This window comes from Cydia amplana, chromosome 17, assembly GCF_948474715.1.
Source record: "Cydia amplana chromosome 17, ilCydAmpl1.1, whole genome shotgun sequence".
Lineage (NCBI taxonomy): Eukaryota > Metazoa > Arthropoda > Insecta > Lepidoptera > Tortricidae > Cydia > Cydia amplana.
The window spans coordinates 15,891,434-15,917,817 of NC_086085.1; the positions used below are offsets into that span (position 1 = coordinate 15,891,434).

The following is a 26,384-nucleotide window of genomic DNA, read 5'->3' on the forward strand; positions in this document are numbered from 1 at the left end:
TCCTCCATGGTAATGGTACCCTTGAATATACTCATTTGAATGAGCACGTATGGCCGCGTTCGCTCGAAATGTTCGTGTCTTAAATTGCAATATAAATACTAAGATCATAATGCATAAACATAAACATGTATCATGAATATCATGATGCATGAGAGCGTCGTGGCCTAGTTAAGGAGTCGTTCTACATCTAGTGGATAACTTTTGCTCGCGAGAGTAAATTCCCTAGTTCGATCCTTTACTTCCAACTTTGCGTTGTTTATTTAAGTTAAATCCACTTAAGAGTCCTGGTTAAGGAAAACACGATGACGAAACTGGTTTTTACGCACGTCTGCATAACGTTGCTCATAATGACACGTCGGGAATGTTCCATTTTGAATTCAAGTTGTTCAGAAATAAACAAATATTTAAAATATAACTATGTTAAGTTTATGTTTATGTACCTACAATCTCGATTAATTATCGAAACAATTACTTAGAAATATGAAAAAGGTTGTTGAGCAAACAATTTAATACAAACAACGCTCTTATCGGGTATTTCGTATCACTGAACTAATTAATAATTGTAATTCCGCTGCCAAAAAACCCAAGTTCATGATTTAATTGTAACACGCAAAAATAATACCTACAGTTATAATTAGATCTATATATAGTATATCCGTATGTGCGGACAGACCGGACAGCCAAAGTATTCCAATGCAGTGCATTCCACGTGCATCATGCACGTCATCCACAAATAACAAAAACCATTAAAGCCCTCTATTTCAGCTATCGTAAACATTTACTGGAAACAATATCTGCAGCGATCACAATGGCCCTTGTATTGTTCCCATCTCCGACAACTAATAACGTTAATATAAACACCATTTCCCAACGTTGACATCGCTGTTTATAAACAACATTAAAATGTATAGTTGTCGGGATGCAGCTCGATTCTCCTGCTCCAGTTTTGTAATGCGGATCGAATAGACAATATACACAGAATCTTCAACGTTTCCTAAGATTATGGATGGACACTATAAAAATTTGCTATTTTGCATTCGAATGTTTTTGATGATGAACCTAAAGATGGATCGACAGCAACAAAATCGCAAAGTGTTGCGGCATGCACTTATTACTATTCTAAAACGCTTAACGCCAGCTGTTCAGTTCAGCTCAAAGATATCGCAACTCACGTTCGCGCAGCATGTTCTGTGGGTTAAACTAAACAAAACTATTTTCGTGAAAGTATATACTGTATATATAGGGTATTCGGGGCAGCCCATCCGTTAGCGTTAACTGCGGCAATCGCCGTACGTTTCGATTTGCTCTAGCAACTGTGACATACAGTTTAATGAAATCCTGGAATAAAGCCAGCAAAGGCCGGTCTTGGCCTAAAAGGAATTTGTGTTCAATCGCATAGTTCTAAACTAAACGGGCCATACCCATGGGCCTATTTCGCGTAAGTCTTACTGAATGACTTGTTGCCACAAGATTTAATCAAACGATAGACTTGTTTTTTTATTGCGAATGTTTTAATAGCAAGTCTGGATTGACAAGAAATTCTTAATAATTGCTTGTGTTTGGCCATAATTGATATTGTCGACGTCAGTCAATTGAGTCCACACTCGGTATTGATTGCTGGTATTAATACGTAATGTCAAGTGATAAGGCTTTTTATCGCACTGTGACTAATGCAGCCACGTTACGCTACACTACTGCTATCTTATACCTTAACTAATTCATGCTCAAGTTTGTTTAAAACTTTATCCTATATAACATGTAACATGTCCTCCTTGGCTTGACCAGTTACATCGTCAACAGCCCAAAAACCGCTCAAATATTTGTAATATACTTAAAGTATGAAAACGTGCAGTGTCTTAATTTGTCAAGTTTATGTTATTTTACCTGTACTCTGGACAGTCTGGACCATCACCATCAACCGATTGTTTTTTTTTATCGTTCATTCATCCATGGAACAGTTTAAGTGTACATATCTTGAGGTTAAGTTGTTATGGCACATTCACATTACTCACATTAGTGGTTTCGTACTCAGGTAGAAACACGTGTGACTGCGTAGGTGTACTATAATAACACGTGCAAGTGAAATAATGAAAAATCATTGTCGAATGACAGGAATGTTTCCTTATAATTTCACACCGTATTGGCGTACTATTCCCTCAAAACGTTTTGTTTCGAAGGACTTTCAGCTATAATCTGATCTTTGCTTTCATAACTGCTATGTGTAACCGACTAACCGTACAGTTCCTCTAGCGAAGTGGTCGGAAAACTTCCAAGACCTGAAATTCACGTGTCTTCACACCATCGGCTGCCTTTTATCGCGCACACATGCCGTATATAATAAACTCTAGTGTACTTAGTTTGAAAAATAATCTTATTTTTATCAGCCCTTGTGCTTCTGCGATTATCAACAATCGCGATCGATGGAAGAGTCCAGCTTGTGAGTCAGCTCAGTATCATAGTGCACAAGCTTATCTAACTGCCACGTCATAGCTTAATGTCAAATAGTCAGGCACTGTTTACTAACGGACAACGTGATTTTCTGTAATAAGGGCCCTGACATGTCAGGGGACAGCTAGGAATCTTCTTCAAACATGTTCTAAAATGTATTTTTACACGTGTGTCAGGTGTGTCAGTAGGCACTTAATATGATTACTTATAATGCTATGAATGTAATTAAATTATTCGCATAATAACTGGAAAACCAAGCTGTTGTCTAGCGAGTCTATTTACTTAGCTGTGATAGGACGAAATAACCATTATTGTCGCTGACGTCAGCGCGTGACGTCACACAGTGTGCGGCCATACTTGCTCCGATTCCGATTCCATTAGTTGAAATAATCCGGCATACATTAGTGCAGAGTGTATTGCTATGCATAATTATAACATGTTTTTCATTTTACTTAAAAATGTTACTCATCGGCGAGGTAGGAACATCCAACACAAAGTTGTTCGTTGTCAATACATACATACATATTGTACTCTCCGGAAAACGTGAATAGGGAGCTCGGGACGCCCCAACGTTAATGCCTAAACACGTTTGTACAGTAAATAAGCCACAAACCATAAATATAAGAAACCTCAAATACAACACCGAACTTACTAGCAGATTGCAGACTTATCGTGTTATCGAATAACTGGAAAACAAATACGCAAAGAAGTTTGATCACGGAATAGTTTTTCAGCACCAAAGCGGTGCCACAGGCCGCGTTCCCAAGCGGAAAACTAGATTAGGGTGTCTGCGGCACGCAACGGGGTATTGATAACCGCAGTAACGCTCGAGGGCCTGTTCAAACGCTCTACACTACCATTTCTGTGCGGGTGAAAAGTGATAAGGATACGACTTGACGTAGTTTGTATTTTTGTTTTGGGTTTTAGTCTTCGTACCATATGACTAGCTGTCACTAACTTCTGGAAACATGCATGCTACGAGCTTTTAGGGTGGCAATAAAGTTTACGACCCAGTTTGTCGTCCACGTTTAGAGTTTTACGGTCACCCCTAATGACAATAAGCATCTTTAACAGTATGTACTTATATCTTCGTTTTCTCGCCACTTGACATTTAGGAATCATGTTTCTTCATAAAATCGATAAAGTTCAAAGATAGCACGAAACATAAAATTAATTATATCTACTTATGTGTTAAGTTACTCATAAAACTGTCAATTTATTGATACCTACGTCTTTATGACTAGGTCCACTATACCTAGTCATAAAGTGACGTAACAGTAAGCTGAACGTTGAAATTTATACCGGGTGTGGTATATAAACAAAGGAATACTTTGCGTGGGCTACATCGTACATTCAATTCAAATGCATCTCTCGCCTAGTGATTATTAAAATAGTGAGTTTTCCACGAATAGAATAACGATATTTTATCAGTGTCAGCTGTCAGTCTATCCGATTTTACTAGACGTAACTTAATCAAAGACGGCCTCATTAAATAATAAAGAAGGCACGCTGAAAGGTCATTGAACGCGACTATACAGGTATTTTTCTCGCTGCAAACGAATTGTTGGAATTCTCATACGTTCCTGTCTGTCTTTGTGGTGGCCTTGCAGCCCACATAATGCTATAGTTTCTATATTTACACATTATTCCGGCCTTCTAAGTGATTCAACGAGGAAAGAATCGCTGTAAATCAAAATATACCAACTGTTCTTAGTTCCGCGACTCGGGTATCAGAAACAAAGCATTGTCATGCCAGCTTGCCAGCGTTCTGATAAGCGCACATAATGCATACAAAACACCTTTCAAACTGTCCGGTGACATTGAACCACATAAATTAAAAACAATTTAGAAATCTTATGTCGTGTCGTCACCTGCATGTGTAATGAACAAAAATATATTGATACAGACGATTTTGATAAGTGAAAGTTGTGCCGTATCGCTCCTTTATCGACATTTCGGACCTTTGGGACGGCATTCGATTGATATCTTGCATTAGTGACCTGGTTACATTACAACCAGGATATCGTCAAAGGGTCAAAGCGGTGATTCAGCGGGTTCCCTAGCGGGCCGCCACCCGAGGCTTCAAGCCCTGCCCTATTATCTTGGCCTCAATTCTATGGTCTGATTATCGTATTCTTTTTCTCCGCCCCAACAGCCGAAAAGACTTTACCGCAAAGAAAGAATAAATAATATACTGCATACAGCAATATTTATATATACTTCGTTAAAATGGTCATGTTCTCGTAAATTGGTAGGTTATTAGAAGAGTATTATTAGGTAGGTACTACTTAGTAAGATTACTGCGAAGAAAATTTTAATTGTTTAAGGTTATAAAGTCCGTCAACCAAATCTTGTCAGTAGTAAAAGGCGGCAAATTTGAAAAATCGCGGGTTAGCAAGACTGTGTTCAAATAAAGTCCGTCAACCAAATCTTGTCAGTAGTAAAAGGCGGCAAATTTGAAAAATCGCGGGTTAGCAACACTGTGTTCAAATAATTCCAAAACGCGTGTCATCTGTGTTTTATCTGTGGAATGTGGATCGTGAATGACAGCCGTCACCTTATTTGTTTTCATTTGGTTTTCATTCTGAATCGTTACTGTTTCAAGAGATATTTCTGCAGTCACCATTAAATACCAATACATTAAATAAGAATAAGCAAAGCTAAGGGGCCTACAATGTACAATCATGTTCGTTGATGGTAAACATTACTAAAAATTGAGGTTATGATAAGTATTGGAAGAACTCTTTCGAACTTTTAAGATTATGTTCAGTTTTTTTGTTTTAGGGTTAAAAGGCATAAATAAAATTATAACGTATGCCTAAATCTATCCAACAAGACCATAAATTGTGTCCTGGAAACCGTCCATAGGCCCACATGTTCTAATATTTTCAGCAATCAGTTGTGACTATTTACAAAGGTAAACCTTATAAACAGTATTAAGAGCCTTGATTATATCGCCGTTCTTTCGCAATATCTACCTAATCCATACATGTTTGTTGCAGGATTAAATCTTGCCCAATATAAGGCGCTCGTAGTAGGTAGTATCTTTTCAGACAATACTTACCTATGGCGGTTTATGTACGTGTACAACGCAACCAAGTCGAAAAGTGACCCTTATCTTATTTACCTTTAAATTAAATAAACACCCAAATATCAGTTGTTTTATTTTTAATATGTATATTGTACAATATATACCAATCAAAAAAATTACACAGGTATGTCATATTCATCCAGAACAGTACACTAATTTACATTAACAAGTGGCATATTATATTGTAAATAACAAATATATGCACTATCTAATTATCTGCATTTTGATATGATTTTATTTTAGTAAACTTAGAAGACATAGATAGGGAACAAAGAGAATATAAGCAGTTGTTTTTGATATCTTCAAATTTGTTCATCATTTTGATTAACATTGTTTTAACATCGCTTTTAAATTGTCCGTCCATGTTTCAATTTTTTTCAATAAACCGCGAGTGACAATTTGAATTGACGTACGCAGGGCGCGCTCAGCGGAAAAAAAAAACTGGTGGTTCGATGTACATTGCTGCTTTTCTTAGCGCAATACTGCTCTTTGAGTGTTGCCCTACTTTAGTTTGCTTTACATTGCTACTGACAAGATTTGGTTGACGGACTATAATTCCAAAACGCGTGTCATCTGTGTTTTATCTGTGGAATGTGGATCGTGATCGACAGCCGTCACCTTATTTGTTTTCATTTGGTTTTCATTCTGAATCGTTTCTGTTTCAAGAGATATTTCTGCTGTCACCATTAAATACCAATACATTAAATAAGAATAAGCAAAGCTAAGGGGCCTACAATGTACAATCATGCTCGTTGATGGTAAACATTACTAAAAATTGAGGTTATGACAAGTACATACTGGAAGAACTCTTTCGAACTTTTAAGATTATGTTCAGTTTTTTTGTTTTAGGGTTAAAAGGCATAAATAAAATTAAAACGTATGCCTAAATCTATCCAACAAGACCATAAATTGTGTCTTGGAAGAATTAGCGTATCGCCGGTCAGTTTCCTAATTCGTCAATTTTGCTGATTCAACAGTTTACCTTCTGGTCATTTTCACTAGGTTGACAATTTCGCTAGTGGGTCCATAGGCCCACATGTCTAATATTTTCAGCAATCAGTTGTGACTATTTACAAAGGTAAACCTTTTAAACAGTATTAAGAGCCTTGATTATATCGCCGTTCTTTCGCAATATCTACCTAATCCATACATGTTTGTTGCAGGATTAAATCTTGCCCAATATAAGGCGTTCGTAGTAGGTAGTATCTTTTCAGACAATACTTACCTATGGCGGTTTATGTACGTGTACAACGCAACCAAGTCGAAAAGTGACCCTTATCTTATTTACCTTTAAATTAAATAAACACCCAAATATCAGTTGTTTTATTTTTAATATGTATATTGTACAATATATACCAATCAAAAAAATTACACAGGTATGTCATATTCATCCAGAACAGTACACTAATTTACATTAACAAGTGGCATATTATATTGTAAATAACAAATATATGCACTATCTAATTATCTGCATTTTGATATGATTTTATTTTAGTAAACTTAGAAGACATAGATAGGGAACAAAGAGAATATAAGCAGTTGTTTTTGATATCTTCAAATTTGTTCATCATTTTAATTAACATTGTTTTAACATCGCTTTTAAATTGCCCGTCCATGTTTCAATTTTTTTCAATAAACCGCGAGTGACAATTTGAATTGACCTACGCAGGGCGCGCTCAGCGGAATAAAAAAATCTGTTGGTTCGATGTACATTGCTGCTTTTCTTAACGCAATACTGCTCTTTGAGTGTTGCCCTACTTTAGTTTGCTTTACATTGCTACTGACAAGATTTGGTTGACGGACTATAGCTGTCTAATTTAGTTTAAAATACCACGATATCTGCTTAAATGACATATCCTAACTCTCATGCACATTTATATCTATGTAAAGTTAAAGAACCAGATTATTCCGTAACATGGATTCTTTAGAAGCGTTTTTCTACCGCGGTGTCAGGCCAAGGTCGAGTGACAATCGTCCAACCAAATTACAGAGTAGTTTTTAATATCCTCGCGCATCGGGCATCGCTGCCAGCTTGCACACTCCTTTTAATTAAAACTACACAGTTTTTATCCCCCAAATAGCTATCAAAATTTTACACAGCTTTCAGAATAACTGTCTCATTTATTCAACAAAAGTTAATGATATTATATTACACAACCTGGATTTTAAATTGTGCTGCTCATCCGAGTCAGTAACGAGATTGTTATGTAAAACAGCTATCCCGGGATCTCCGCAGGACGATGAAAAACGACCCAAATCCATTCACTTTTTCATCTCCCAGCGACCGCAATGATGCTGTTATTTAAAAAGCCATTTAAAAATCGCGATAAAGCTAAAAGCTGAATCTGAATTCTAAATTTATAATTGCCACCGCTTGGGGAGTATCCGCTGCTAACCGAATCCAGCCATATGTCACGTAACGACCTAACGACTCGGGAACGGTCAGAGATTGGGGAATTGTAAATTAAACGCGATTAGATAATAACGATAGCATTATAAACTCGTTAATACCTACGTGCATCGTGCTAATGCCATTGTAAAATAATTCGATGCTTACATTGATAAACAAGATCGCAACGAACAGTACGAACCCACTCGACTACTTACATACTTATCATCAGACATTAATAGAGTTGTATGTGACATTCGAAAACTTGTGGAATAATTCCAAGTTCAAATTGATTTTCGAATGTCGCTTATACGGTTATTGTGTGATTTGTGTGTTGTTGGGCAGTGTTTGTTTGTGGTGATATTAATCACTATAATAATTATGGTCAGTAGTTTTACATATTAACAATTAACAAACTACTTGACAACCGTTATTGATCAGTAAAATAGTATAATCAACTGAATTTAAAAAGGCGGTGCGTTGTTGTTTGGAGTCACACAAAATTATTACATGTTACGATTGTATATATGTATTAGGTATATGAGTTGGGTTTAATTTGAAAACTGCTGGTGTGACTGGGTTGACGACACAGATAATGAATATGTTATTAATGCGTCCAGAGTGACCCGAGCGCCTAATGAAACTTGTAATTATTCATTCACCTTTGGTCATTTGAGATTATTCATGTTAAGTAATTTCATCTATAAATAACATTTCAAAACAAAAAGTCAAGGTTATTGTATTAAGTCAATCATTCAATATCTTATTTTGTCTTGTTGACAGTGTATAATAATTATATATATTTGGCAACTTGATTGCGAGAGAAAAACATGAAATGATTGTATTGTGCTGTGTACAAAGTGTCCGCGGTAGGTGGGCGGCGTTCGGTCCTGAAGCGGACCTCAAAACTCGACCACCCCTCGCGATGCGTGAGAACCTGTAAAAGTAATTAACGGGTTATTACATACATATGTATCTCCTTTCGCCAGACACTTTCTGCTATCTAGAAAGATAGCAGATAATAGAGAGGGACAAGGAAATAACAAATAGGTACCTTTTCTTGGCTTCCTCAACTGAAAGTGTCCTAAAAAAGGATAAATGTAATAATCCCCTTAGCATTATGAACTAGAATTATGCACTTATTCAACTTTTAAGATTTCGACACAATAGTAAATAAAGCAGGCCCTATTTTACCAATTTGACAATTGCCATCTAACGAGATCAATGTCTTACTCGACAAATAAAGGTAACAAATTTTACGACGATAAATGCACTGTATGGAAATTATTATTTTTTTCTACCGAGATATGAATAGCGAATTGTCAAACTAGTTAATTAGAGGCCAGATTGTATTTCTAGCGCCTCTACGTGTCAGTTCCTAAGTACGAACTGCGATGTAGCAGGTTTGTGATTTGTGATTGTGACCCGGAGATGCGCGGGAAGTGACGAGCTAATTGGGCCGTCGTCGACTGGCCGCTATCGGCTGATGTTCACTTGTTTACAACTTTTAATGAGCGCCCACGCGGCGAACTAATTAATTTGTTGGCTTTATTCAGCCAGGTTAATTAATTCAGCATTTTCTCGTCAGAGGGTACCTTTGACAAGTTGGTTAGTAATTATGTTCTCTGCGCGGTGACACCGGGTGCCCCGGCTTAGCCCGCACCTGGGCCTGGGCCCAGCCTGGAATTACTGTCTCTTCAATAGACATATTAAATAAGTAGTCAGTTTTTTTTACTTCTTGTAGGTTATGACGAATGCCTGTAGTGGTAAAATCTTTGTGCGAGCTAAAGTATTCCTTTTCCGAGTCTGCCTTGTTAAATATAATGTAGTACGCAGTACAAGGAAAACATTTGTATTTAATTAGTTATACAAACGTTTATTTTTCAATGAAAGCTCCTATAACTGTCAGCGACCGCTGTACATACCTACATAAATTATTGTAATAATATTAGGTAGTTAATGTAAATAAATTGTAAGATAATTTTAATCTTGTTTTCCTCTTAGCGGTAAGTGTTGAGACATTCACATTTTATTTGTGTTATGGGAAACTTACTTTCAGAGCGAAGACGTGTGATTATAATGTGATACTCGGGTTTTTGATCGTTTGCCTAAGACTTATAGGACTCCCGTCTCTGTTTCATTGGGACTCTGTATTTGTCTTCAAGTACCTAAGTTTAAGTCGAGGAAAGCTAAGGATTTACACATTAAATTTATGTTTTAAAAAAGAAACTTTTTTGATTGCTATGACTGCACAATCTTTTATAGTGTTTGATGTCCGTGACACCAAGACTATTCCAATGCTTTGCTTGAACGAGTCGGAATGTGACCGTAGCAAAAGCGGACATTTTTCTTTTATGTCAACTTCCTTGTTCGGATGCCGCAGTTAAAATTCAAAAATCCGAGTTATTTCTCGTGCTAAGTAGATAAGGTTCTGCAGCTGACAACATCGCGAAGGTTCTATTCGTTCGTTAAATCAACTCTCATGCTTCTTTAACATCGGGTGTCTGTGCGAGTGCGTGCGCGGTGCGATTAGGGATTACATTTATTGCCTCGGCTTCAGGTAAATACGTTATAACTGATACCGGTAGTAGCGGTACGAACTTTGGCGGTGCTGTCAGCTAAAGGTCGATTAGGTGCCTGAGCAAATTGTATTGCATTTTGTATTATAGTGGAAAAACTAAGTAGAATTATTTTAATACATGTAATTAAGCACTGAAATGCGATATTTTTGTTATTGAAATGCAACATATCTTTGTGAAATTAAAAATTGTAAAGCCTGATTGAATTTCACGCGATTTTGTTAGAATAGAGGATATTTTCGGCTATTAAATATATCAATTGTAAATTTGTAAAGCCTCGAAGTTGAGATGCGTGATAATGCTTCGTATAATATCTTTTGAATTCTGTCTGTAAAATTGCCAAATAAACTTAGTAAACCTAGTGTAATGATTACTGATATAATCATAGTATTACTAATTTAGCTGTTCTGATTCAAAATGGCGGACTGTACGACGTGGTCAATTAAATGTTCATTGAAGCACAAACACGGCAACCATCGGCTGCTCGCTGTGGAGGTTTACTACTCCTCCCACTTGGCTACGGAAAGTACGCAATAGTGGACTCTATACCAATGGGTTAAGACTATTTATCAAAGGTTTTCTTTTACTATGACAATACCTGGTGACGTTTCCTCAACTAATCGTCGTGAAGAAACATTGGAAGGGCGATTTCAACGACTTCCTATTCAAATGCCATGTATTTTTGCAAAGGTCTGCTATTGTAATAGGCAATAGCGCTACTACTACTACAAACGTGAGAACAAACAAGACCAACGTAATAAATTCAGAGTTGTATTTCCTATTCACTAATTTAAATTGTTGAAATGAGATGGAAGGACATATACATACACCTACATGCACTAAGCTCACTGAAAAATTAGTATGGCTACGATGCGACTGTTCGACAGCAGTAGGGCGACTGTGCGAAAGAAGTGCTCAGTATATTCTGTACACGGTCTACGACCATTGTCATGAGAATAAAAATTGTGTAGGTCTTTTTCCGAGGGTTTTTTCCGTATAGTTGTCGCAGATTCTATTGGAACTAAAAAAAAATATATCGACTCTATTGCGATTGAAATACAGTCTATGTTTTTTTATTCGCGCCAGTAGCGTGGATATTATTAGTCTAACGTACATGTACAACTGTTACACATATTTTCATCGTCCACAGCGAGCGGCCAATGTCAAAAAGGAGAAATATTTTATATAGATACGTATTGCACCGACAGGCATTTCCTAAATAAGTTATTTTCCCTAGGCTGTATAAATATGTACCGACGGCTCACGCCGCGCCGTGTATTTTAATAAAACAGTACAAGTGATTTTTCATGAATGATAATAAATATTAAGTGTGATGTGTACTCCATGCACAAGGGATGATGTATCTATTTTCAATATTTAATGATAATGTTCTAAGCGTCTACAACTTTTGAATACTGCGATAGAGGGATTTTTCTAAAATTCGAAAATAAAGGACTTTGTATAATGACTGTTACATTCGAAGTTTAGAATAAGACTGTTGTTCCCGGTTTTCGAAAGGTGTCGTTTGAGGTTGGTCCGCGAAGTGTTGAACAGTGTTGAGAAATGTTGAGAAGTGTTGAGACGTGTTGAGTGTTGAGCAGCGCCGGACGCTAGAGCCGCCTCGTGATCACTTACCTGTGCTTCTATGTTGGACATTAATAAATCTGGTTGTAGCCATTTTTATTGTATTTATTTATGCCCTTTTAAATTTTCCAATTTCCAATACGATGAGCCTCGAAGTAGGTAACCGGTTTTGAACTCTATGGCTTTGAGATAAAGTCTATAATTGAATATGGTGAGTATGGTTTTGGACAATTGTCATTATTACATGCATAACAATAATAAAACCACTAATTTACCAAACCATTGTAATCTATGTCCAAAGGCGTACAAACTTACTTCTAAATCTTAGATGTACATAACATATTAATTTTTCAAAAAGAAAAACATTGGCACTCGGCCTCCACATGATTTCTTAGCTTTACGTTAATACTGTTAGATAACTACAATATTTACACTACGTTAAACAAGCTGTAGCAAAAATAATTAAAAAAACTAAGTAAAACTATATTAACACTAAGAAACGATTGTTGAGAATAATCAAATAAACTGGGTATAATATTTCAGGATTTTTTCAGTAGGATATTAGTAATATCATATTACGTTGTCATTAAGTCATATATTTAAGGCCTGCGCAAACCGGGTGCGTGTGTGTGCGTTGTAATATACAGATTGTTATGAGAGACGGCACACCGCTTGCGTGACGTGTTCGTCCGCAGCTCAATTATTTAGGAGCAGGCCTTTAGGACCAACACGTACAAGTGTTTAGATAACCGAATTGATAAATCCATCTTTTATGAAAATATCCTAATTGCAAAGCGATAGGCCTACCAATCCTCGTAAGACCCACCTGCAACATTATCCTATTTTGGATTTGCAATGAAACAAAAGAAATACTACTTTATTCGTATTTTGTTTATGAATGGTTCCAATTATACAGGATGGTCCAAACATAGACGTTAAAAAATTTTTTTTTTCGTAGTTTTCGAGTTACTTTTGAATTTTTGAACTTTAAATTTTTTAAGAAATTCCGGGATAAACCAATTCATTTATAAAAAAAACGATTGAACTTTTTTGAATGTTTCTTTTTGTAACATAATCCTTTACAAACGGCGCAGTTGCTAAAAAAAAATCAGCATCTTCAGTCGACTGCGAGATGGAAAAAAAGACAAAAGTCAAAGTTTTACGTTGACCACCCTGTATGCAGTCGACGTCAAATATATGTTTACATTTCTCGCCTTATTACAAAGGAGTAAGGTACAAAAGTTTAAACATATCTTTGACGTCGACTGTACATTAATTAAAACAGACGGTACATTGGGTCTTGCGAGGTTTTGTTAATGACAGTATTTGTGTAATCGATTGCGTAGATATTATTGAACGTCTACCGTTGATTGCCACCCGTTACAATAACCCAATTCGATGTTCGGTTTTTCTAGGAAACTCCTTTGTCGCTGTAAGTATGTGACGAAACCATTATGTTATTGAATGAGGTTAACACGTACCGTTTCAAATAGATTAGGTATAACAATTGTGATTGTGCACTTTTTTTCGGCAACAGAACATTTATAAGCCTTACGCTCTAAATTTATTATTGACGTAACCGGGCGTTTGTTTTTTTTGTTTTGTTCCTATTAAGGAGAAAAAAAGTGTCCCAAAACTTCCATACAGTTTTCGATTTTTCCATTCCGCGACCGCCATACAAAGTCTATGAAAAAAATGGTGACGTAATGGAAATAAAAACCTTAGGACACTTTTTTTTTCCTATTAGGATAGAAAGAGCTCGTGATTCTGAGTAGAAATAACATAAAAAATCCCAAATTTGAAAAAAAAAGTGTAGGGGAAGACAACAAAAAAACGCCCAACCCTTTTCAATGAAACTAGTTCTAATATTTGTACTGTGTTATGGCTTCAAACAAAAGCTGTTATCAGAGACATTTGCCATTCTCAATCAAAAAGATACTTATTGTCGGTTGTCAACAAGGCGCTATTTCCATATAGCTTCAATTTGAAATCAACCTTATCGACAACCGACAATGTGGTACCTTTGCGTTGGAAACGTCTCTTGCTCTGAACTCTGGAAGCTCTTAATGGCTATTTGTTACCTTATTTTACTTCTAAAATTATTGTTAGCAGACTTCCAACCTGGGCAAAAATGCAATATAATGAATGTAGTCTATATATATAAACGTGAAAGACCTGACTGACTGACTTAAATCAACGCACAGCCCAAACCGCTGGGACTAGAAAGTCCAAATTTGGCAAGTAGGTTCCTTATAAGGTCTAGGGGTCCACTAAGAAAGGATTTTTCAAAATTCATCTCCTAAAGGGGTGAAATGGGGGTCCAAAGTTTGTATGGGGAAAATATACTAATCTACGGGTTGAAGTCGCGGGCAACAGCTAGTCTATCTATAAACCTATAATTTATAATGTTCTTATATTATTCCCATTTAAATATTACAGTATTTAAACTTAATTTATGGTGTGATGTTTCACTAACATAATGGGTTATTTATATTTTCCATAATTTCATTTACCGAAACTGTATTGTTTGCCAGAATAAACATTTTAGTCTTCTCGTATACAGTGTTAAGAATTATTGCTAAAGATACCAAAGTGAACCTAGTACAGTCGCCATTCAAAATATTTGAACATGCACGTAATAACGTCTTACTCTTGATAATACGAGTTAGTTTTGTTCAGATATTTTTGATAGATATATCTGATGGCGACTATACGTTTACTTAGGGAGGAGGTATTTATTTCACAAAAGAAAAAACTTAATGTACAAAAGGCAGACTTATTAACGCTTTAAATAGTATAAATCGTTATCTTCCAGTCATATTTTGACTAAAGCAGATAAAATGCAATGTAAAATTATTTGATTAGGTTCAGCAGAATATTTTAGAGTTAATTATGGCAAAACTGTGTAAGGTAGTTACAGATAATGATATTATGGCATACAAACTTCCCCTACACCTACTCCTACAAAGTGCAGTCATCACTTTAGTGATGTCACTCTACAATTTTAGTAAACGAAAACGCACATTCAGATCACCCATTTAGATTCCTCGATTTCATCTGCAGCTCAAAACGCCTGTTGGTCCTCACGCCCTTGATGACCGTCCTCACCTCTTTCCTCGTCTCACTTCGTTTTTCAGTGAGAGTGAAGGATTTTTCCCTCATTATAGTTTGCTTAGCGACGGCCCGGCGGAGCGATGTCGTGCCCGCTAAAGAAGGCTGCGTGATCTCGCGTTTTACGACTGGTTTAATTACTTTAAGGTGTTTAAGGCCATTCGGTTTGGTGCCATTAGGTTTCTCCTTCGGCTTGTCAGTTTTGGACAGGCTGAAGGGGTTAAAGTCGCAGTTCATCTTAAAGCCGAACCTGGTGTATCCGCGCTGTAGGGTGTCTAGTGTGGGCGGCCGGGGCTTGGTGTTGGCGACGGCGGCGGGCGCGGGGGGCGCGGCGCGCGGCTTCGGTTCGAGGGTCACTGGAAAAGGTAAGTGCGGTAAGTGTCACAGAAGAGTAAACAAATTATAGACTAACCGCAAAATATACATAGATAACGTTGGTGTACGTGTGTTTTTGACGACCGGTCTGGCCTAGTGGGTAGTGAACCTGCCTGTGAAGCTGAGGTCCTGGGTTCGAATCCCAGTAAGGGCATTTATTTGTGTGATGAGCACAGATATTTGTTTTTGAATCATGGTTGTTTTCTATGTATTTAAGTATTTGTATATTATATATATTGTTATCTGAGTACCCACAACACAAGCTTTCTTGAGCTTACTGTGGGGCTTAGTCAATTAGTGTAAAAATGTCCTATAATATTTATTTATGTTATTTATGTATAACTGATTTCATCTCGAATCAAAATAAAGATCAGATTACATAGGTACATTCAAATGAATTACCACGTTTTCGTAAGGTTTTGGTAAGGTCAACCTGGAATAAGCGTTAGATAGAAGTGGTGTCTATTAATACAAGCACTAGACTAAAATTAGAGCTGGGACGTCGCATATCTATGCGTCAGCTCTTAAATAGATACTAGAGTGCCTGATTACAATCACTGGGCTTGGTTTTATGTTACTATTATACAGATTCATTGATCTAATGTAGTCTTACTCGAGTTGCTTCACCACTGAGAAGTTGTTTGAGCAGTGCCGGTTTAGTTTTAGATTTCTAAAATAGGGCTGTCGGTTATGATCAGGTGAGATAAACAAAAGAAGTTATACACATCCGCCTTTTATACCATCCATCGCCTAAAAGTCAGTCAGATACAGCTCAGATACTTTTGAGTACCGTGTTCGCTCAGATGTAGGTACCTGATGATGATACCTAAACCTAAACTCAATGAAAGGGCGTTCAGCATAGAATCCACTTAAATATTGTGACACTTGTCTGAAGAGCGCTTATTCCACTTCCACATTAATAAACTTGTGGAAGCACCGTTAAACTCTACTCAAGACTGGAAGTTATATATTAATTTCAATTTATGTAGTTACTCGAGAAGAAAACGTTTTTATAATACGACGTCGGTGGAAAACAAGCATCGACCCGCTAGTGGTTAGCGGTCACAAAAGAACGTGCAAAATTATGTATCTTGTGATATACGTTGTCAAGAAAAGGGTTATAGATTCTATTACATATTACGACAAATTCCTTAAACTAGACGTAGAATTAGTTAAATCGTAAATTGGTAAACATGGTAATTAGGAAAGCCGAGCCTTATCTATTAGTGTAACCAAACTAATCAGCAGTTAATTTATTGTTTGGCTCATATCAGAGTGTATCAGAGATAGCACAATATTTTACTTTTTCACTATAAAAACTGTTTAGACATGGATTCACGTGTTTGTTAAACAAAAGAATTTCCTGTTTTGAATGATTTTAATAATGTGAATATGACGGTTACTTTTCGAAGAGATCCAGAAGAGTGAAACAGCGATACAGTAATACAGCGGTCGGCAACCCGCGGCCCGCGGGCCGCATGCGGCCCGCGAACCTGTCACTTGCGGCCCGCGAGCCTCCCTGGCTATTTTGTATGTAATATTGACAAACGACAATGTCTAGTCTAGTCATAAATATTAACAAAGTGCGGCCCGCGTCAACTTCGTTACCTACTATGTGGCCCTCGGCTGCCGACTAAAAGGTTGCCGACCGCTGCAGTAATGTATGGATACTGCGATAAAATGGCACAGTTAAAAGTACCAAGTTATTAGCATTGGTAATAACATCTGATATTGTCAGATGACAACTAAGGGTCGGTTGCACTAAACTGTTCGTATCGGTTAAAGAGTTCGCTAAATTTGTATGTATGGAAAGTTTCATAGTAAAGCGCCGGGGCGCGCCGGCTGACGTTGATCAGTCGGTCAAATGTGGTTGGTGCAACTGGCGCTAAAACTCACTAATTACTGCCGTACATGTTCCGAAACAAGGTTGGGTTTTTTTAATAAGTAGTGAGTTTTGGTTTTCACCTTATGACAGTAAAAGATGAGTAAATTGTAGGTACTAATACAAATACCAGGTACATTGTATACACCAAAGAGAATTGGTGGTAACAACTAGATTTTTCCTCAGTTCTCGTCTTTTACCACTGGGAACTCAGTGGTAAAAGACGAGAAAAAAATCCAAGCTCTTACCAGTGGTAACAACTAAATGGCAACCCAGGAATGGCTGCACTACGGTTGCAAGGGCCCACTTTTATTGTTCTAAGCTAAATGACATAACGAAATTTACCAATGCAGTCAGAAGTTCATAAATATTCATTACATTTATTGCATCAAGTCGCATGTACCTTTACTACTTTGATTGACAAACGAATTATATACTCGTACATTAGAATGTCCACCTTATCACAATAATCATAAAGTCTATATTACAACCATGGTAATATTAAACAATGTGTTTAAAGTTTCGACTTTAATTCGCTCGCATTAAGGTAGACAATGATTTGTATGAAAACAATCAGTAAATTACAACATATAATTCACCTGTACTGTTTCATCTTGATTTTCTTGACCCAAAAGGAGCTCTGATGAGACATTAGCCCTAATAAATATTGCAACGATATGATCTATAAGTATAGCAGATAGAATTGATTTATGCCTTTAGTAGTGTGTTATCGGTATAATGGGCAATCATTCCAATAAGTCACCTTATGAATCATACTTGTTAATGCCTACGGTAATAACTCCGTATAGTTAATATTATGCGTGTGGCGACATCTCGTGACAACTGAGTAAAATAAAAAACACGGTATTCAACTTTTTTAAATGATGTTGACGAAATCTAACGTGAACGAGTATGCTTGATTCTAGACTACACGTTGGTTGTCTTCATTATAAAGAGTATGTAATAAATTAGAACATGTAAAGGGAGTCACATTACAAAGTTCCTGTGCCTGTGCCGGTCGGTTCTGGTCGGGAGCTCGAGAACAATACAAAAGGTAATCACCGTTCACGTCCCGGTCGATATAAGTCTAGTGAAACTAACCGTGAATCATTCAAAACTGTTAATACGAGTATGTACTAACCTCTAGGGCTACTTCTTTCAAGTACAGCCACGCTGCCAGTAGGCACTAGCAGTTGCTTGGCTCGCTTGGCCTTCCTCTGCTGGCACTCGTCGAGCGACTCCATGCGCTCGAAGCGCCGCGCGTGCAGCGCGGCGAAGTTGGGCAGCTTCGTGGCCTTCACTTCGGACTTCGGCGTGGCGGGCTTCGACGGGGTAGATGCGTTTGATAGTTTTGCTGAAATTATTAAGGGTTCTTGGATGATTTTAGATCCTACTGCGACAAGATAAATACAAATATAGTTCATATAATAAAATAGGGGATAATGCCTAAAAAAGAAACAATGACTTTAAGGTTCCGTCACACAGGCGCGTTTTCCGGGCGGGGCTCACGCTCACGCGTTTTATATGTAAAAGCGGCGCACTCCGCCCGAAAAACGCGCCTGTGTGACAAAGCCATTAGGGTGTAATGTAAGGCTGACTGCTAACATCCATTTAAGTATTTATAGAAGGTTCAAATTCCTTAGTAAGTAGGTACAAAAAGGGAGAGTATGCACTTACCCATAGCGCTGTTAGTACGGGCTCGGGCCGCGGGCAGAGACCTCTCGGTGTTAAGACGAGTTCGTTTAGCGGAGGCCTGCTCCCCGTCTGTGTGTGTGAATGAACGCTTGCGGCCCAGCCGTGTTGGTTGTACCGAAGACAGCACAGACTCTGGAAATTTATTAATAGTAATGTAATTGAACATAATAACTATAATAAGAGATCTATCTCCCTTTAATAAATTACAAACTGAGTATATACTACGCTAATGCGTGTGTGAGTTTGTGTGTGTTTAATGAGGTCCTAATCTTTAGAATTAGATAGATGCTCAAAGAAATCTGTTAGAACAAGAAATCTTGAATTCTGTTCATTAAATTTTAAATAAAAAATATTAAATTACAACAATAGGACGGATTCTAGTAGAAATTTATTTTAGATTAACTTACCATTTTCTTCAAAAACAAAGCTCTTATTAGAACCCTTCAGGTTGGACTTGATGATCTTGCTCTTCCTCTGCGTGGCTAAGCCCGGGTTGCTCACAGGGCTGCAGAACATGACGCGCGTAGCCCTAGTAGGCACCTCCGCGAGCGACGACCGGCGGCTCGGCTTCTCTATAGAATGCGTCTGGTTCAGGGTCCTCTTTGTCTGTGATCCCTTCCTGTCGGAATGGTAAGGCGTGCAGCCTGCTGCAGGCAAAGTTTGTCGCTTGTTGGGTGTCTTTGGAGACATGCACGGACTGTCTTTGGTGAACGTGCCTTCGCGTTTCAATGGTGATGTAGATTTTGGTTTGGTTTCTGGAGTTTTGTTCTCCTTTAGTGAACTTTCTAGAACACTTACTCTTGATTCTTCCATTGAGCTCTCTATCAAGACAGGTGTAGTGTTCAGGATGTTTTCAATTTTGGAGTCATCATCAGTGATGTTGATTTTAGAATTGTCATCGGATTTGTCAAGTGTGACTATTGAGGAGTTAGTGGCGTCATCGGAAGTTATGAGAGATGATTTAGAACCCAAGCTTGGTTTCCGAGTAGTTTTGTCAAATGTTGAGTCAAGTTTGCTTTCTTTGTCATATGTGGAGTCAAGAGATTTTTGTTTGGTCAGCTCAGGTTTAGGAGATAATTCAAAGGTGCCATTTAAAACTGTAACCATTTCTGATCCGCTTACAGATTTTCGGGGAGATCTCCTGATCTCAAAACTTAAATTTAAAATTTTACTTGTCTGGTCATCATTAGTCAGTTCTCTATCGTCAGACTTTTTACCATTCTCATCTATTTCCATGTCATCTTTTTCAAAAGTAGTATTAAGTAATACTTCAGATGTCATAGGAATAATCAAATTAGTTGATGTATGTATTACCACAGGGTTATTGTTTTCCACCATCACACTGGATTTTCTTTTCTTCTTACTAGAACCATCTATTGCTGGTTCTTTTTCAAATGTGGCATTTAAATCCACTTTCTCAGCAGCATCCGGCAATATATCTTGGTCAGCTACTATTTTCAAGCTAGACCTTCTGCGCTTGCTGGCTCTGGGAGTCAATATTTCAGTTACTTTTGTTGCGTCTACTTCATCTACCTCCACTGTCTTCGTTGAAGAATTTTGTTCAGAAACCCTCTTAAGGCTTGACCCTTTCTTGGCACTTGCTTTCTGTACGGGAAGTGTCTCAGTGTCACCTGATTGTTTACTAATGCTGTTAAACTGGGGAGTGACATGTTTGTGTAGGGGGCTGCCAGCAGCACTGTGGAAGGAATCGGTGGACATGTTCTTTACACTCACCTCTTCCTGCTCAACTAATGAATTAGATTGGGAGCTCTTTTTTTTCTTATTCTTCTTCTTTTTCCCAGCTTTAACCTCATTTTCTTTGTCACTTACTTCGGGTTGCTTTTTCTTAGATTTCTTCTTGTTTTTCTTGACTTTAGTCTTAGTATTGGTGACGGTAGCAACTTCAACGGATTCCTCATTTACAGGAACGTCCGGCACGTCGTCTGCGGCGGTTTCTGAGAACTTTTTAGTGCGTCGAGTTGACCTGACCTGTTTTTTAGTAGTGATGGCAGAGTCCACTTCCTCGGTAGCCGCGTTTTGCTCCTTGAGGGTTTGCCGCCGCAAGCCGCGGACGGGTTTGACTTGTACCTCGTCTTCCAGAGAGTTCACATCGGCAGCATCCTCCTCAGAGGGGAAACTTACATAATTCTGGCGTTTCTTTGTAGTTTTTCCTGCCTGAATATCATTGTTATCTACAACACGTTTGCTTCGCGTCTTCCTGTCACTTTTTAAAGCAATTTCAGGTTCAATATTCTCATTGGAGGCGTTGTGAAGCTCTGAAAAAGTATTAGATCATTATATGATCAAAGTCACAAAATCTTAAACAATAATAAAGAATTTGATTATACTGCATATAATTAACTTACTCTTGCCAGATCTGGTAGACATATTTAGTACTATGTTTTTAAGTATTGCGTATTATTTTCTGTTCACATGAATATTTGTTTGTAATCCGTTTTATAACGATTTCATTTCAAACATGTTTCAAACCCCAGTTTGAGATGTTTGATGTTTGACAGCTGTATGTTGGCAGTACTTGCTGTCAACTTCCAACACGGTGTTCACACGATGCTATTAACTTGCTGACAGCTTGATAAGTTGCATTCACACGATCATACAATAGTTTTTACCAATAGAAAAAAAATTTATGTGCGAAAGGGCTTATAAAAATCTTAAGTTATTTTGTGGAAAAGATCTTCTCCGATTATCCGGGTTATCAAAATAACGAGTTAAAATAATATTATTCTAGTTCGATCAAAAGTATCAAAACGCAACGAACCGAAACAAACATTCCTTAACGGAACCGAACGCACGTTCAGTCAACCGTTCTGGCTAGCCGTTTTATTTTATTATTTTCTTTATTGACCAAACAAATAAGTTTCACAGTGAACTGCAGTTGCGTGCGGATGTTTACTAATTTATGAGGTACTATGTTCATTCACTTTAGTGTGGGCTACGATTTATGATAATGACTTTGTAACGAGCGTTAAGTTTTACGTCAAATTAACCTATGACTCAATACTGAGAATAAACAATGGAAACTCGGTGCGTCGGGTGGCTATGTATACTAGTAGTCGTGTTGTGGTTCCGCGTCGGCGTGGGCGACCGCGGCGACTACATCGGCTGCTACCGGCTTAAGGTGGACGACATCCTCAACACGCACACCGGCCAGTCCGTGGACGTGTGCCTGTCGGCCTGCGAGCAGGTCTACTACAAGTACGCGCTCATCGGCAACGAGTCCACGTGCTTCTGCAGCAACTCCCCCGGCACCTTTAAGCTCCCGTTAGACTCCTGTGACTCGCCTTGCCCTAAAAACGAGACTCAGAAATGCGGGGGTGTTAATGCTGCGAGCGTATACGATACCGAAGTGGTCGCGCCCGGCCCGCCAGAGCCCGTCAACGTCACCAGGGTCACCGAGACCACTGTTAGAATAACTTGGAAACAGCCTGACGCCCATTCTGATATTACAGGGTATGTGATAAAAGCTGATGTTGTGACAACTTATGCTGAAAATCCTTCCAGCTCTCCAGAATGGAGGGTCCCTAACAATACATTCAGTTTGGAACTACCTAACTTGTATCCCGGCTCAAGCTACATTATCAGTGTGGCAGGAGCAAATGATGATGATGAGGGCCCCCCAGCTACAACTAGAGTGGAAACTATAATTGGAACACCAGATCCAAGTCCCCCTGATATAATAGTTAAAGAAAGACGAGGTGACCAGATGTTAGTGCATATTCCTGAAGCTAAAAATGTAAATGGGCCAGTCTCCATGTACAGAGTGGTGGTGTCTATTGAACTATACCAGCAGGGGTTCCTTGTTGATAACCTTGGCAACTACTCCTATGCCCAGAGCATGGACCTCCCTTACTACATCACAGCAGAGTTAGACCCTGATGACATTAAAGCTGACTTTGTTATAGGAGATGGACATACTTACAATGGCTTTCAGAATGTCCCGTTGCTATTGGTCAGTGACATTGATGTATCTCTTGGCATAGTAAGTGAGAAAAATCATGTCAGAAAAATTAGGTATGCCGAGTCTACCAAGAAAATAATACTGAACATAAATGAACCAGAAGATATCAACCCGATGGTAGTTGCCTTAGGGGCTGGTATTGCTATCGGGGTAGTCCTCTTGCTAATCGGAGTAGGTATGATCATAGTTTTAAGAAAAAGAATTCATTTGGTTAGAATGCAGAGAGGTTCACAGTCAATGCCGCTTAGTCTCAGTGAACCCTGTATTGAAATAGAAAACTCTGGCTTTTTACAAGATGAGGTTGAGAAAATAGACTATTACGGAAACTTAAAAAGAAAATTATGGAACATACCAAGGAATCTCATTGATATAGATATTTCTTGTGTTGTTGGTTTGGGGAACTATGGGAAGTTCACTAAGGCTAAAGTCCAACAGCATGGAGGACTGACTTCAGGGCTGGTGCAGGTCATCAGCGACCGGGAAATGGAGAAGCCTGACAAGAAGCTTATGCTACAGGAGCTGGACCTCCTGATCAAGACTAGTGAACATGAAAATGTAATCTCCCTTATTGGCATCAGTGAAACTAACACTACACTATTTGTTGTACTCCAAGATACTAAATACACTTTGAAGGAGATGCTTTTACAAAGCAGACAGAGGGATTTGCAGAACAATAAATTCTGCCTCATCACTGAGAATAAGCTGCTCCAGCTTTGTGCTGATATTGCAGCAGGCATGGAGTACCTCCACAGCAAGTCAGTGACGCACAAACGGCTAAGCTGTCGCAACATCGTGATCGGCGAATCCGGAGCCGCAAAAGTGTCTGGCTTTGGTTTATCGCACATCAGGCCGCTACATGAAACCCCAGAATACACTCGATGGACGGCGTGCGAGATGTTACGACAGACGAGATTTAACCCTAAAGCGGATGTGTGGTCGTTTGGGTGCCTTATGTGGGAAGCGCTAACGTTAGGCGCGACGCTGTACGCAAGCACGCCGAACAAGGATGTGGCGCCTCGAGTGTTGCGCGGCATGCGCGCGAGCCAGCCGTCGTACGTCGGCGACGAGCTGTTCCACCTGTGCCTGCAGTGCTGGCAGGTGGATCCGGACGAGCGGCCCACATTCTCCACGCTGCTAGACGAGCTCCTGCCGCTCTCGGAGGCCGCTGGAACTCGTAGTCTCAGCTTCACACACTATAACGGATTCGAATACGAACCGCACGTGCCACAGTACGAAATCGCTTAGAATTTCTGCAGTACTTACAACAACGCTCACCAGCGAACCAGTTTACATCTGATCTCTGTTACGAATAGTTGTTACGAATCTCGAGGTCAAAGTATACTAGAACTAGTAGATATGATATGTAAGCATTAGGTAGCTGTTGTGACATAAGAATCTCATTAGATTCTCAAGTTGTAGGACAATATTTATGTAGGCAACTTTGTATCCAAAGATTTAAGACAGCTTTAGGCAGCCTCTTCACTATTGTCTATTATTTGTGTAATAAAAGTGACCTTATCTTTATTACTGAGTAGTTTGAGAGACCGTAATGTTGGATGGATGGAACAGTATGGCAGCAGTGTTTTTTGTTACCTTTAAGCGTAGATTAAGCAACTCATTAACCGCAATGGAAAAACCTTACATTATAGTTAAGTACCTTATAGGTGCAAAAAAGTTTACATATTCATGATCATGATTGTTGTGACTATCTCGCAGGAAGTCTTCTTTTTGATGAGGATAAAATATCACACGATTTACCTCAAGAATCTCATGAAAATTCAATAACATACTTAATTTTGCTCTCAATTGGTTTATTAAAATTCTTACATGTACATATTATAAAGTGTACTCCTCACATAATTGGCTATAATTGTTAGTTATGCATATGTATTTAGTTGTAAGAGAATGCAATCATTTAGATGTTTAGGAAATAGGTTTATAAAAGTATTGGTAACATTGACAATAGTTATATAAATGTTTTACTGATATTATTGTCTCCTCTCAATAGGGGTTCTGACATCTATCACTTTCTGTTGGGAGGGTTAGAAAAAGGAATATGTTTTTCCCTGCCTCTCTTTACAGAAGGATATATAACCCCGGTGTAGTGTACAGTCAGCAGCAAATAGTGATGTTGACGGCCAAAGTGGCCATATATATCCGTAGACATCCTTGCATCTGCTCATGGTATAATAATATACTCCGCCTGGTACTCTATTCCGAGATTCGCGAATGACCTAACTGGCACTTGCCTACGTCATCATGCTGTTTACAGGTTCTCAAACTTTAAAATGTGGGAGAATTTTAACCAACAGTGAAAATTATTTTAACGGCATTAATTTTAAGTTATTCATGTAGAAACATAGTAAAATAAAACAAATCTATACTGCACTTTTCACTCCTACTCTTACAGTTCCGAATAGAGCAGCCAACCATTTTCGTAACAAAACATTAATTACGAAGCTTACGACGTGAAAAGTTTGGAAAACACTGCGACTGCTGACACTGAGCGAGAAGGGAATAACAATTAACACGCGTTCGACAAGGACGGTCGGTCAGGGACAAAATGGCGGATTGTCAAATGTGAAAGCGCTATCCTGTGTTGCCAGTAGTGTAAACAGAATTACCCGAACGTCTGAAATTTCTTTCGTGAATCGGAAGATATTGCTAATGAATAATTAAAAATGACGTGTTATTGTAAAATTTAAGATAAAATACATATAAATGAAAATTATTAAATTATAAAGAAATAAATTAACTTATTAACCATAGATATAATGTACCCATGTAACATGTTATGTTGAAATAAAGTGGCAATGTTATTGTGACGTAGGCAAGTGACACTCTGGGAAGAGAAGACCATGTTTTATTAGACCATGCATCTGCTCATCCTTAGTAACAATGGTATGTTACGATATATTTGGTCACTTTGGCCTTCACTATCTATTTAATGCTGACTGTACATCAGTATTGTATTGTAGCGGGCAGGTTTCCGCAACTCGACGTCTGTATTGCGTGAAGCTGTACATCTGTACCTTTTCTATTGAATTTCGTTGGCGACTGAATGTCGATAAGTCGGTGTAAAAGCGATAGGGGTCTATTTATAGCCATTTTAGGCACTCGTTTCTCAATAGTAATTGTATGGTCGCGTGCCACCCACGCAATGAGTCAAACAATATTTATGAAGTCGATCGTTTTTTTTATAAAAGTAAAGTAGACCGAGTGACTGAAAAGGTACATTCGTGCGGTGGTGC

The 26,384-nt window shown here is 38.3% G+C and overlaps 3 protein-coding genes across 3 annotated transcripts in view; 1 reads left to right on the forward strand and 2 right to left on the reverse strand.

The window, feature by feature from the left end:
* LOC134655883 (viral IAP-associated factor homolog) overlaps positions 1–26,384 on the reverse strand; it is a 219,548-nt gene that overhangs the window by 96,466 nt on the left and 96,698 nt on the right. The gene's annotated exons all lie outside the window — the stretch shown is intronic.
* LOC134655862 (uncharacterized) lies at positions 15,112–21,712 on the reverse strand. Its single transcript, XM_063511351.1, has 5 exons — positions 21,521–21,712; positions 19,562–21,430; positions 19,137–19,286; positions 18,601–18,813; positions 15,112–15,558 (listed from the first exon to the last, which is right to left on the reverse strand). The coding sequence occupies exons 1-5, from the start codon at positions 21,540–21,542 to the stop codon at positions 15,122–15,124; spliced, it is 2,691 nt and encodes an 896-aa protein (XP_063367421.1). The 5' UTR covers positions 21,543–21,712; the 3' UTR covers positions 15,112–15,121.
* On the forward strand, positions 22,014–24,670 carry LOC134655863 (putative inactive tyrosine-protein kinase Wsck). The gene has a single exon (XM_063511352.1). It carries the CDS (start codon positions 22,189–22,191, stop codon positions 24,376–24,378), a length of 2,190 nt encoding a protein of 729 aa, XP_063367422.1. The 5' UTR covers positions 22,014–22,188; the 3' UTR covers positions 24,379–24,670.

Excerpts from the sequence above, each read along its gene's own strand:
- LOC134655862 (XM_063511351.1), bottom strand. The coding sequence starts at position 21,542 with ATGTCTACCAGATCTGGCAAGA. Across the intron at positions 19,287-19,561 it reads CTTTGTTTTTGAAGAAAATG|AGTCTGTGCTGTCTTCGGTA; the intron begins GTAAGTTAATCT and ends ATAAATTTCCAG. Across the intron at positions 15,559-18,600 it reads TGAAAGAAGTAGCCCTAGAG|TGACCCTCGAACCGAAGCCG; the intron begins GTTAGTACATAC and ends TACCTTTTCCAG.
- LOC134655863 (XM_063511352.1), top strand. The coding sequence starts at position 22,189 with ATGGAAACTCGGTGCGTCGGGTGGCTATGTATACTAGTAGTCGTGTTG.